This window comes from Chelmon rostratus, chromosome 7 (assembly GCF_017976325.1).
Source record: "Chelmon rostratus isolate fCheRos1 chromosome 7, fCheRos1.pri, whole genome shotgun sequence".
In the NCBI taxonomy this organism is placed as follows: Eukaryota; Metazoa; Chordata; class Actinopteri; order Chaetodontiformes; family Chaetodontidae; genus Chelmon; species Chelmon rostratus.
Window position 1 is genome coordinate 1,284,538 of NC_055664.1, and position 14,605 is coordinate 1,299,142.

Genomic DNA, 14,605 nt, shown 5'->3' on the forward strand with positions numbered 1-14,605 from the left:
TCATTTCAGGTTAAGGCAACAGATGCAGACCCTGGAGTGTTCGGTCACATCATGTATTCCTTTGTTAATGATATGGGCAAGGACCAATTTAGCATTGATGGAAGTGGTCAGATCACCACTGTAGAAAAGCTTGATCGTGAGGACCCAGCCAATAAGGATATTGTTTTGACAGTAGCAGCCCAGGACTCTGGTGGATGTGTTTCTTACTGTACAGTGCAAGTTACTCTAATGGATGATAATGATAATGCACCTCGCTTCCGTGCCACAGAGTACCGAGCTTCAGTCAAATCTGATGTGGCTAAAGGATTTTTGGTGATGCAAATTCAGGCTTATGATCCTGACGATGGCGCTAATGCCAAAGTGACATATTCTATTTACAGTGAGGCACATGTCCCTGTGGTGGACATTTTGGAGATAGACCCAGACAATGGTTGGATGGTGACTAAAGGCAGCTTCAGCCACTTGAGGAACTCTGTGTTGTCGTTTTTTGTGAAGGCTGTAGATGGAGGAAGTCCAGTCCGACACTCTCTGGTGTCTGTCTACATCCACGTTCTTTCTCCAGATGCCTTCATTCCTTCCTTTGGCCAACATCAGTACTTATTTAGCATGCCAGAGGACACCCCCCTAGGTTCAGCCATAGGGACAGTGCGTCTCAACACTCCTCCTGGATATGTCTCGCTCTCTGCTACCTTTGCCCTGATTAATGGAGAGACTGGAGAAAACAACCAAGATGGGGTGTTTGTGGTGGAAAAGGATACAGGTTACATCAAACTTGATAAGCCCTTGGACCATGAGATGATCAAGGGATACCACTTCAAAGTCACTGCCACAGTACAACAGGCTAAGTTGGATTCTGTGACTTCTGTCGACGTTGAAGTCAAAGTGTTGGATCTTAATGACAACAAACCAGCATTTGAAGCCAACTTATACGAGGCCACAGTTATGGAGGGGATGTCAGCTGGAACCAGAATAATTCAAGTCCAAGCACAAGACCCAGACTCAGGGGCCAATGGTCAGGTAACATACAGTCTTGGGTCTTTAATCCAGTCAGAAGGGGATTCAGACACATTGATCAGTACCTTTAGCATTGATAGCAACACAGGCTGGATCTCCACACGGAAGGACTTGGACCATGAGACCAATCCATCCTACACATTCACAGTGGTGGCCTCGGACCTTGGGGAAACCTTGTCTCTTACCAGTACTACCACTGTGACCGTAGCAGTGTCTGACATCAACGACAACCCACCAAGGTTCCTGGAGCAACACTACTTTGGTTCAATTCAGGAGAGTGACCCACCAGGTGAGGTGGTGGCTGTGCTGAACACCAGAGATGATGACAGCTCTGCTGTTAACCGACAAGTCAGCTACCACATCACTGGTGAGTACCACTATAAATTCTTGTATGTCATTGCAACTGTATTGCCAGACAAGAACGCTGATATTGGACAATTCTACAAAACCCCGGACTATGTCCAATGACAATATTTTTGGGGTTGTTTGTTTGTTTGTTTTACATCCAATACAAATGTTTTTACTTTCCACAATATCTGTGCATACCAACTACTGTGTAGTTAAGGTTAGAAAAAGATTGTTGTTATGGCAAGGAAACTGTAGTTAAGGAAGGGTTAACTAACTGGACAACTAAAACACTTAAAGTTAAAGTTAGGGAAAGATTGTGGTTATTGTCGATGAAAAGCTGAATGTTAATTGCAGATCTTTGATGGGATGCAAACCCTAGTTTATTGCTTTAAAGTCAGACACTGCACATGCTCATTTTTAACCATGACCTCCACACCCTCAATTTCTGCTTTACTACACAGGAGGCACACAACTTCCTGCTTTGTCATTGAATTTATATTTGTTGTTGGACGTAAATAGTGAGGTAAAGATTCGTCCAATATGGTTGGAATTCCTAGGGATAATGGGCTATGTTTTGTGGCCCATCTACATAAATACTTATACATAAAACTGTTATGTATCTTTCTGTCTTGGCCCACTGGCTTACTTAAGATACAGTAGTCACCAGGTTAGTATTCTGTATCTCCAAACCATTGCTACATTCATGAATGAACATGAGAAGAGAAGTAAGACACTAAATTAAAGGTGTGATTCCATCCTTAATTCATATGCCATACGTTTACCCAGTTACAGTTCTCCAGAGGTGGAAGAGGTAGTGAATAGAGTTAGAGTAGACAATTGGAGGACTGCAGGGCATTTGATGAAAGTTGCTGTGAACAAGTTTATCTTTTGGGGCTTGAATAGATATGCAGTTCTAATACTAGCCTAAAAAGCCACCCAGGGAAATCAATGGGAGGTCAGGATCATTTTCTGAATGTGCAAGATAAACTGCAGACAAACTGTTTCCATGACAAGGCAAACAACGATCCAAGGCACAGAGAGATATTTTTCAGTCCAAAGAGAGAAAGAAAAGAATAGAGGAAGGGACAGCTAATGAAGTACTTTTAATAGGAAAGACTTTCTTTCCTTAATAGCATTAATAGTTACGTCAGCTAGACAGCTGGGGTGAATGACAGACATGTGAGTGGTAATGAGACCTTCAACAGGTGAAGAAAGAATGCGAGGAGGAATGAGCTGCTTCTGCAGTGGAGGGAGACATGAGTGAAATATATAGATAACAGAAATGCCTGCAAAAAAGCAAATGATTTGTCAACAATACTGACAGATGTGACCTTTCTCACTTCCAAGAGAGAACAATGTGATGTTATTTAATCTCACAGTCCAACAGTAAATCAAAAAAAGCACTTGCTGTACCTTCTTGCTGTAAAAAAATGCCTCAGTTTCATCTATAGTGACACTGATATAGCCTAATAAAGGGAAAGTTATTTGATATTACTTCTGCAATCTTTGGTGTCTTTATATTTTGATTGGAATCAGAATTTTAGGATATCCCTTACAGATGCTAAATTGTCTGTAACTCCCAAAGGCTTGTCTTCTTTGGTGTCTTTATATTTTGATTGGAATCAGAATTTTAGGATATCCCTTACAGATGCTAAATTGTCTGTAACTCCCAAAGGCTTGTCGATGATTTGCTTGTGTTTCTGTGTTTGCATGTGAATATATCATAGATAGAGATGACCTGAATATTTGATCAACTGTAAACCAAGGTACATGATATTGATAAATAATATAGTATTAACATACGACAGCAGAGGTGGTTGGATAAATACTAACTCCATAAGCAGTGTAGCAGTGCATTTGAGGTCTCTTTCGCACCTGTGTTTAGAATTCAGTTGGTCTATATCAAAAAAAAAAGAAAAGAAACGTTTGCTTTAAGGTCGACTCTGGCTTGTTGAGACTTGCCTTTTACATACAAGAGGAATGAACATGATGTCACACTGATTGACAAGTAACTGTCACTGTACAGTTTTTGTGATTCTTCATCACCAGGACTACATGGACCAACATGGGGAAATCAATTTAGTGTCTGCCAATTCTGATTTTTTTCCAGTATCAATTTTTGACAGTTTAAAAATGTTTTAATGCTATAGCAGGCTGTATTTTTTTTTTAATTGACATGCTCATTTTCAAGTTCTTACTATTACTTACTATGCTTTAATGTTCAAAAAAACACATTTTTCTCATACTGTTCTTTGATGCAACAACTCTACCACTCTGTCTGAAAGCCTCTTTTCATACTTTAGCTAATGTCGCTAAGGTCCGCCCCCAAAAAGCCCAGTCTGCTCTGATTGGTCAGCTCACACAGGCCTCAGCCAGCGACTTAGAAAAAGAGATTTTGACACTCAGTCACGTGGTTCATGTAGCTTTCAATGGGTCCGAACAAATCAGAGCTGACCACCTGTCTGAACGGTTTCCAGCAGGATAGACAGCAGCAGCGATTATATCTGCAGCAATTTTCGGTCAGTATTAACACATAATATAGCACTTTTTCTGTGGAGTATTTTTACTTTCTGCTGCTTTGTGCTTCTATGCCACTAAATTTTAGAGGCAAATATTTTAATTTGTACTCCACAAGATTTATAACTCCAATTTCTTTACAGATTATGATTAATAATACAAAACATAATTAACAAATAAATTATGATACAAAGTAACATACACGATGATCCCCAAGGTGAAATTCACAAGGTACCCAGCCAAATTTTTTAGAGGTTGGCGATATGGCCATTGTACCATTGTATGTGTAATTTTATATTATACTTATCACAGTAATGGTATATATCATGGTATTGTAACTGTTATGTAAATTAAATTAAGAAATGGTTTAAAATAACCATACTGCATCATACTTCATTACATTTTATCATTTTCTTCCTTTACCGTGACTAAAAAGAGTAAATTTAACATTCTCTCAAAATGGAAGCTTTAAGGTTCCAAATGAGAACATGGATGCAACAGAAGTGTTTTATTGGAGCTCTCAGGTCACATGAGAATGTGGTAAGCAGTCCTGATTCCTAAATGACGTGACCTTGCAAGGCAGGTGGATTGCTACATTGCATTGCCCACCCGAAATATATTGCAGAGACACTAAAGTTCTTTACTTTTATGAATTCAGGACAATGTCCGGACCTGATTCTGCAGACATCCTTTGGTGAAAAGGGCATTGCTAAATCTCTGTTGTTGGACACATTTACACCGTAACACTGTCAAACACCAATATATTAGTGTGGCTGGCCTAAGTGAAAGTTCTGAGTGCAAGGGAGAGTAGACAGACTAGATATTGATGAGGTCCGAAGGGGGTGTTTGGATGATCCAAGGTCTCCGCAGGGAGAGCAGACAGTCAGGGCACAGACGAGAACAGGTGGCTGATTCGCCTGAGCACAAACACAAAAGTCAGGTCAGGGAACTTAAGTACCGACAGATAAATAACAGACAGAGAGACTAGGCACATAAGGAGATCTCTGTCGTTACCACACTGGTAGGCAGACGAGTTGACTAATTCTGGATGATTTCCTGGGGCTTATATACTGTGTAGTCAGGTGGGTCTTGATTGCTTCGTTGAACATACACTTGTGCTCAATTGGCGAGGAGGCTAGACCGAGCTGTTGGCCCCGCCATGCAGAGATATGACTAAACAAGACGGACAGGGGAGAGACAGACAAGAGACAAGAGGAGGGGAAAACAAAAAAGGGAAAAGGAAGGGAGACAGATCTCCACACTCTGAGGGTCAATACAAAGTAGGATTAAAAACTCAACCCAAGGATTGATACTGACTTCATACTTAGAACCTATAAGTTTTGTAATTTTTATGTTGCTTTACCACAGGTAGGGTCCATACTTATTTGGCTTATTGGCATTATTTCTACTATTTTTGACGTGTGCAGAATCTGAAATAAAACAAAATGACTGTGGACTTCAAGTGGAAACTCTCATCCTAAGTTTGTGGGTATTTTCAGATGTATCAAGTGAACCATGTTTAATTATAGCCATTTGACATTCTGCTACTTTCAGGGGACCACAAGTTGGTAGTTGGGACCACAAAGTACTTGGTTGCAGATTCTTTGAATTTGATGACCTAATAATCAGTGCCCTCAGACTAAAGCTGAAAATCTGCACTTAAAACTCCTAATAATTATTTAATTTCAAGTCCAATGTGTTGAAGGAACAACCCAGAATAACAAACAATTGTTTTGCTGTCTAAACACATAGCCAAGGTTACTAGGTCAATAGGTAAATACCTGAACTTCTCCTTCCTCCAATTACAAGGGTTTGGACATGGAGTATGTTCTTCACCATCAGGAATCTGGAATGAATCACTGGCGGCATTTTAGCTGTTCCCTCTACGCATGACCACCACTAGGGAACACCATAAGGACAAGTCTCCTTAATAACAAAAGTAACAACACAGAAACACTCTATTCTGCATTTTGTGGGTCCATCACTGTGGAGATTTGCTGTAATTTAGGTGGCAGGTTAGCTCAGACCTTCTTTGACAGAAAAAGTTGGAATCACCAGTATGAGATCTTTCTCTCATGTCTGACACATTCTCACAAGCTGACAAGCCATGTTTTCTGGGAATTAAATTGACATTTTTCACCATTTTTGGTCTCAGGCAGCCATAAACTGAGGAGTTGCGTTTTGCAGCTTGCATTCATCACTATATTCTATCTTAACAACTGTTATAAGACTCCAGTTTTGTGGTTATGCACAAGTAGCTGTCCTAAGTGAAAGTTTTGAGTGCAAGGGAGAGTGAATACAATTCCACGTGCCTTAGCAAGTCCTCTCTCCCTAAACCTGCAGTTGGCATGTAACTAGCTCATACTAGCTCTATCACAAAACAAAGGAAAGAGTTTCCGGTCCAGTTATTAAAGGGTTTTTTGGTGTTGTTGTTGTTGTTGTTTTTACATGGAAAATTAGTTTAAGTCCATTATATGTGAGTGTAATTCCAGTTAGATGTGAAAATATTACGGCTCTACAATCTGTTTCCCCCAATGCTTCTCTAATGTCTGCCCTCTCATAAGAGGTGGTACGTAAAAGTCAGAGGAATGGATGGAAATGTTAAGATATTGCTGCGTGGAGAGATGGTAGTAGAGGATAGTGGCTGGGAACTCTGAGTAGCGTAGCAAACCAAAGAATGCCAGTAAGAACATGGATTTTGAGACTTTGTCTATAAATGCAGACAGATCAATTGAGTGGAGAGTATGCTGCAATGAGCAAGGAGGTCCTAAATGAGGGCCAAACGTTTAGGCGTGGATCGCCTTGTAGAGACCTTTGATCAATGAGCTGATGTGAGAGTGGGACAAGGAGGGACATGGTGCACCCGTGGATAAATTGTGAAGAACTTAATTGGGTTGATGTAGACCTGCATGGTGAAAGTTTTAATCTTGAGGAAAAATTGAAAGAGGCACAGAGGCTGGTGGCAATTGTCTGGAATAGCGGAATGAAATAGTCTGGAGTAACAAGAAGGTGTGTCAGCATTGATTAACTGTTGTTGTATGGTACGTAATGGTGATGGTCTTCTTGGACCATTCGTGCCCCCAAAGAATGGCTGCTATGATGGCTGGGTACATTTCGCCGACAGTGAAGGAGAGAGTAAGAGTTGTGAAGTCAGGCAGTCATTGAGAACCGCCTGCCGCCTGGGGCAGGTTCAGGTGGTTCAGGTTGCATCTGTGAACAGGTAAACATCTTCTGGCTTAGTGAAATGGTTGTCATAAAAGACAGCGATCCGGGGGGATAGGAACTGGTGCCACATTTTAAGCCACATCATACATGCTTTTTCAAGCATTAGGTGGCCGTGGAGAGATGGAACAGAGGAGGCAATGGAAAGTAGGTGTCACAAAAAGGATCGACCCAGAGGGATGATGCTGATGTGAGGTGGCCTTGCATCTGTGGGCCAGAAGGAAATCTGAAAAGAATAAGGGAATCTGCAGAATTTATTTATTAAGTATTAAATATTGATTAATTAATTTATTCATTTATTTAATTCATTTTCCCAATAGGCAGCAATACAAGGATTAAAATAGAGTTGAGGATGATAACGAGAAATTCTATGACAGATCACAGAGATCAGACAAGATCATATGAGCCAAGTTATGTGCTTGTGGTCGAACCATATGGCAATAGTATTCTTTTACTTTTATACATAATGTACATATATATTGTTGATTTTGTATTCTGTGTCCTTTTTATTTTCTTTTTGATCTATATTTCTCTTTAGTCTTTGCTGTCTGTAACAATTTAATTTCCCTGGTGTGAGTTTTATCTTATCTTATCTTTTCCAAACAGTTTCCATGAACAACTTCCCAGACGGTTTTGTGTAGCAAACCATTTCATCCCACCTCTGCAAACAAATGAGAATCTCTTCTTTGAACACAGACATAACACTTTACAATTATTTACAGTTTTGCATGTGTAAAATTCTTACACCAAGTGATGACGGTCTTATGGGGTGACATTTAAATCACTATTTGTTACAAATAGTATGTGTTGTACATGTAACATTGCATGTACTACTTTACTGCATTTTTTGGCAAACTCTGTAACAAACCTGATCTTGGCTTACATGTCTTAAATCTTCTTTACTGATCCTGTGTCTTACTAGACCTCTCTCTCTCTCTGTCTGTGTGTTGTCTAGGGGGGAACCATCGAGGTGTATTTGCATTGGGTCTAGTGCAGGGTGAATGGAAGATGTATGTGAAGTGGCCACTGGACAGGGAGGAACGCAACCTATACATCATCAATGTCACTGCCAGTGATGGACTCTTTGTTTCCCAAGCAACAGTTGAGGTGACAGTAATAGATACCAATGACAACAGCCCCATCTGTGACCAGGTGAGGAATGAAACTGCGTGTTGCTCTTTTTAAAGGGCAGATGCAACCACAGTGACAGGAAAAGACAGTGGAAAATGGCTGTTTGTTTTAAATACACTGTAGGCCTACCACATCTATTTACTAGCTAGCTGTAAAAATAACCAAATGAAAGGTTCACCAACCTTCCATAATGTAATTTCATTCCAGTGACTCAGTCTCTTTATCTGTTTGCTGTGTGTCTGTGTGTGTATATATATATTTGTGTCTGCAGGCTGTGTATACTGCCTCCATTCCAGAGAATCTCCCAGTCAACAGTGTGCTCTTGCGGGTTAGAGCTACAGATGCAGATGTGGGCATCAGTGCATGGATCCAGTACTCCTTACATGGTCCTGGTTCCCAGGACTTTGTTATGGACCCGGACACTGGTATGACTTAGTGTATCCTGTTGATACTTGCGTGAGACACTCTCTTGCCCCTTTATGGTTCCGTCTCTTAAATGTTGTTTCTAACCTTCCTAGGTGAGGTCAAGTCATCTGTGATTCTGGACCGTGAGATGACACCTAGTTACCGGCTGGTTGCACAGGCAACTGATGGTGGTGGGCGGTGGTGCCGTGCTGACATACAGCTGGTAGTGACTGATGTGAATGACAACCCACCCATCTTCACTCTGTCACAGTACACCGCCAGTGTCTACGAAGACACTGCCACCAAAGCCCTGCTTACCCGCATCCAAGCCATAGACCCTGATGAAGGTGATACTCACTAACTAATAACTACTAGTATTACTGGTACTACGGCTGGTGCTACCACTACTGCAAGCAGTGCTTCAGATTCTACTGTACATGCTATATTTTATAAATAAGAAAGTCTTCACTGAGTAAAATTTTAATGAAATACAAAATATGAATAAAATACTTTCACTTACACTCCCCCACCCAGAGTCTCCTCCTGGCACACTCCTCCCTGATGTCTGCCCAAAAACTTTGTGTCTTTAATGTGTCTTTGTGGTCTTGACTGAATTCAATTTACTAAAGGGGACAACTGCCCACACAGTCTGTCCTTGAATTATTACATAATTATTCATGGTGTTACACTCGGTTGTTCATATCAAAAACAAACAAAAATTGTCAGAAGTAGTCATCATTGAGAGACATGGTTAGACGATCCAGCAAGCACTTTCATGGGATCATACTGATCATACCTCTATGTATACCTGACACTCCTGTTTTGGCTCTGCAGCAGGTCCGGGCCGTATGGTGATCTACTCCCTGGCTGACTCTGCAGGAGGGTCCTTCTCGATCGATAAGTCCTCAGGCATCGTGGTCTTGGAACGCATTCTTGACCGTGAGGTCCAGCCAACTTATCAGATAACAGTCCATGCGTCTGACTTGGGTTCACCACTGCCCCTCTCCTCGTTGGTCAATGTCACAATCACTGTGCTGGACATCAATGACAACCCGCCTGTGTTTGAGCGCCGTGATCAACTGGCGACCGTGCCAGAGGATGTGGGAGTGGGAACAGAGGTTCTGAGAGTTTATGCAGCCAGCAAGGACATCGGGACCAATGCTGAGATCACTTACAGTATCCGGTCAGGCAATGAGCATGGGAAGTTCCATATCCACCCACTGACTGGTGAGTGTGCTAACCACGTCCCTACACATCCCTAGTCATCCCTCATTTTGTTAACACTTACTGTATATTGGTCACTGATAACTAGTATCTGAGATCACACTGTCATTCAGCTTTATTTGACCTTAGATCTTGAACTCTGGACTGATGCTAAAAATGGCCAAATATGTAATCAAACAAAGTAAGATAGAATCAGAATAAGTTTATTTCCAAGTAGGTTTTCACATACAACAAATTTGCCTTGGCATTGCGTTACAATAAACGCAGTAAGTAGAAAACAAAAAATACATTTTTAAAATGAAAAACAACAAAATATGAAAATATATTATAGAAATACAATATGTAAAAAGAAACCAGAGGCATAGGCAGAACATGCAAACTCCACACAGAAACTGCCCTGTCCCAGCTGGGAAGTGAAACCAAGACCTTCTTCCTGTGAGGTGATTTGTGGGGGTCCGAGCAGGCAGGCATAAGGAAAGTTTAACAGAGGAATGAGGATATCAACCTCTTTGACAGGATGCGCCGTAGTGATGAAAAGGCTAATCTAACATCATTACAGCTCAAAACATGCTAAACTGGATTAGCTGCAAGGACAAGTGCCTTGGATAAAGTTAACACTCTTCGGTGGATTTTGGATGCCCAACAAGCAGCTCTCACAAGACCACATTCTGATAGAGACAGTGTTATGAAGGCAAGTTTTCTGGTGAGTGAGCTGATAGCTAAGAAGCTGAAACCTCATTCAGAATGAGAATTGGCAAAGGAGTGCCTTGTTGCTGCTGTTCCAATGTGTCAGTTTGTCTGGAATAATTCATAGAGATGGAGGGAAGAACCTGAAATGGAAACTCATTGATAGTAAGTGTCCATGTGATTTAGCCTTTATGTTGGACACTATCAAGTATCTCTCAGAGCTGAACCTCAAGCTCCAGCCAGCTTCGCAGCTCTCTGCTTTCAAATGTGAAATAATATTAAGCGAAATTAAAGCTGTGGCAAATGTAGCTAGACAGAGGTTAGTGTGATGTATGTGTTGAATATTTTAATATGGCCAAGGCCATCCTGACACAATTACTTACCCCCTGCTCTGTCCCTTCCTGTAGAGGACATCAGTGTTGTGAGTCCAGTTCAACCGCAAGTACACGTACTGTATGAATCCACGGTCTCCACTTCCTCTCCTTCCTTATTCTCCTTATCATATTTGGTGTATCCAGCATGGGAGAGTCAGGAAAACTTTTGAAGGTGGCAGGAACCCGAGTAAAAGCGGAAGTCTGAGGTGTAAATTGTGAAAAGGGATGGTGCCGGGACAGTTCCTTGAGGTGTGCCAGTGTGTCTTACCACAGCTTCAGAGGCCTTGTATCTTAAGTCTGGAAAAGGCTACAGAGACAGCCTGGTGCTCAGTATCAGGCCATTACAACTCAGTTCTGTCACTTCCTCTGCAATCACCTCCATGTTTTAATTTAGTTGTTCTCATTTAACACATTTTTTTCTTCCTGTTGTCAGACAATTCAGTTAGTGAGTTAATCACTGTTCAAATGTCATCCAGACTGCTGCTGCTGTGGTAGTCAAATCCTGATTTAATGTCATCTGACAAAATCAACATAAATACAGATTAATGATAACAGCTGTGTGAGCAGCTGTATCCACACTTAAGATGAAAACAGAGAAATTCAGAGAAGAGAGAAGGTTGTCTTAACTTAACAGCCACACAATCCCAACTATGCTCGCAGACACATCTGGTTACATCTGTTCCTCCTGCTCTCTCTGGTCACCTATACTGTGTATTAATGCAGTCAGATTCCAGCCAAAGAGTTGACATGTTTTTCTTTTTCTGTTGTCAAACAGCGGAATAAGTAAAAATAGAAAGAGATTTGGTCATAAATACTATAAAGCTGCTGGCTGCTGATCAAATCTATATTTTATGACTGCGACATTTCTGATGAAGTAAACGCAGGTTAACGCCAGCAGCTGTGCAATATATCCACATTTAAAATGAGTGATCACATAGACATTGTCTTCTTATCTTTATACCATGTTTAATATTTCTCAAACTTTTGGTCCTTATCCTGAATCCTTTAATATTGGAAATCTTCTCATACCGATCCAGTCATTACGGTATATTTACCCTAATGTTAAATATGCATCTGACACCTAAAATAACAGCTGTAGCTACTAAACTGGACACACCTTATTTTTCACAAGACATTTGATCCAAGTTCAAAGTTAGCATGTTTTGGGCTTTAGGAAATTTGGACTGGAAAAAAATGGAAAATGTGACTAAAATCGATGTGATGCAATCAGTTTGAGAAAAGACATGTTACTCACATGGGTTGGTGGAAAGACAGAAACACTTAATCCACTCATGGTTGTCCATTTGTGTTACCAAGTGGAGGTTCCTCTCTCACAAAAGATCTTTGACTCTTGGTTTGTAGGGAACACAAGTGCAAGAGACAAGTTTCATTCTGGCCTGTAATCAAGTTACTCACAGAAGTAGCATTAATCAGCAACAGATAAGCTGCCACTAGCAAAGTGTATGAAATGGTGGTGTTTAGCAAAAGTGTTTATTTTGCCAACCAGTATTTCTGAACTCAGCATAAGTTGCACTGCTGCGGCCAAACAATTTTTCACAGTCACACACAAATTCTAACTTGGATGTGCCGTGGAGTGCTGGCACTACAGTGCTGTCATAAGGGAGAGCAGTATTGCAACATTACAGTAGGCTGATGTGGACAGAACAGCAGAGTACAGTAAAGAAAGGGTCAGAATTTAGCATTGCTGGGACAGTTTGGTCTGGTCCTCTTCTCATTCCAACAGCCTATTGAGCTTGTGTCTGTCATGATGTCATTACTGAAGCAGCCAGCCATAACACGGCTGACTCTGCGGCGGTCGGCTACGAATACGCAATAACGAACCATAGCTGTGCCAAACTACAGCTAAACTAGCCGACCGCCGGCTCAGAGGGGAATAGCACCAGCATATCATAACAAAATATTGGAATATGAGCGAAGAAGATTATGCGTTATATAGAGGCTACGCACGGATGCCCCGAGTACTCACATTATACGGATATACGCGCCGCTCCTCTGGGGCTAATTTCTTCAAAATGACTCCAAATGCCACCAAAGTTGTCTGGGTGAGTAAATGGTCGTATTTAATGCTAGAAATAAGGTCAAGGTTGTAAAAAACGAAAGTTATCCTTTAACCTGGAATTCTCTCAGCCTCTGGAAAGAGGATCAGCTACTACATTGTTTTTGACTGAAAAGTGCTTGACCTCAGTGTTGTACAGCTGCAGGAAAAGACTCGATCAGAGCATTGGCTTGCTGGAACGTGGCCACGAAAGTTAAAAATAAAAAAACAACGTGTTCTGATTTTGTCCTGCTAATGGGTCTTGTCACTAATGGCTAAATAGACATCAATAGTCAAATATTCATGTTGATATTCGTATACTTTTGTGAAATAACTTACTACTGTTCCCTTGCTCCAACCATCCATTGCACACATCCACAGCAAGAGCAATTTTGCTATGAACTATACAAATTGATGTTTGATCTGGACTAAATTCTTTCTTCAAGAGACTAGTCAAAGTTGCATTAATGACAGCCAAATTGGGAACACATCCTGAAAAACACCAAAAGACCCCTGAGCTGTGTTTGGTTACAGGGAACATGAAAGTAAACAATGGATAAGACTTTTGCTCTTTGGAACACAGTTCACTTGATAATCATCACTAACATCCACAGTCTCACTGGTTTAGCTCAATAAACCACTTTACTCGTCCTAACACTGTGAACTTTATCTTCATCGGCTAGCTCAGCTTCACAATTTGGATTACTGTTGTGACCGCAATCATATTTAGGTGTGTTAGTGTGTTTCACTGCAAAAGTATGCATGATGTGTGTCAGTTATGAGCATGTGTGTATGCAAGTAGGAGCAGGGGAGTGGTGCACCACCCACTGGCACCCAATAGTGAATGGCTCTCTCTGCTCTGAATGACATCCTGTTAAATAAGGAACCAAAATGGCTCCCCTCTCCTTCCAACTAGCCACATGTGTTACTGTGCAAAGCTGTGCATCCTTTTGTCGGATCTCTGGCTGGCTGTTGTTCTGCAGGAGTTTGTTTTTAGTGGATTGCACTCATTATACCTCCCCAGCTAGTTTTGTTTGTTTGTTATTTTGGCCTTTGCCCACCCTGAAGTTCATTCTCAGCTCCAGTTATGCTAAAACACATCATAAACAAACACTTCAGTTGTTACATCTTAGCAATCTGCCTCTGTGGCTGTTTGAGAGTTTAGTTCAGTTGTTTGAGTTTGTAGCTTTGGCACCCCCAAATGGGTCACAACAGCTACTTACTTTTTCCAACTCAACTTCTTGCAATGTGTGTCATTTTGTATTTGTGATTAACTCTTCTTTTTTGAGTTGGCTAAACTGCGTACAGGTCATATCCTCAAATCATAAATTCTCCAAATTAAACTATTATAGTTGTAGCTGCTGATATGTTAGTCCAGCTCGCTGTACTTTCTGACTTCCCTAACCTGTTTGTGACTCACAGCCCCAAGTCCATTGTTTTCTACTGATGATGTAGATCTTTAAAAAACACAAATATGTACTTTTGGCTTTAAAAAAGGCTCATGAATTTCTCAAAACAGTGAGCCAGTGTAGCTTTAAGCAAACATTACTCAACAAGGGTAAATAGTGCATTGGTTGGGAACTATTTTCAGCAGCGGAAGCATTTTTGTCCAGGCCTGTTTCATGAG

The 14,605-nt window shown here is 41.0% G+C and overlaps 1 protein-coding gene across 2 annotated transcripts in view; it reads left to right on the forward strand.

Moving 5' to 3' along the window:
- fat3a (FAT atypical cadherin 3a) overlaps positions 1-14,605 on the forward strand; it is a 113,630-nt gene that overhangs the window by 59,363 nt on the left and 39,662 nt on the right. The window contains exons 11-15 of one of the 2 annotated variants that reach the window (XM_041940276.1): positions 10-1,381; positions 8,057-8,253; positions 8,504-8,657; positions 8,751-8,984; positions 9,472-9,864. In XM_041940276.1, the coding sequence (XP_041796210.1) occupies positions 10-1,381; positions 8,057-8,253; positions 8,504-8,657; positions 8,751-8,984; positions 9,472-9,864 (2,350 nt within the window). The remainder of the gene's footprint in view (positions 1-9; positions 1,382-8,056; positions 8,254-8,503; positions 8,658-8,750; positions 8,985-9,471; positions 9,865-14,605) is intronic. The other variant, XM_041940277.1, reaches the window with a different exon arrangement.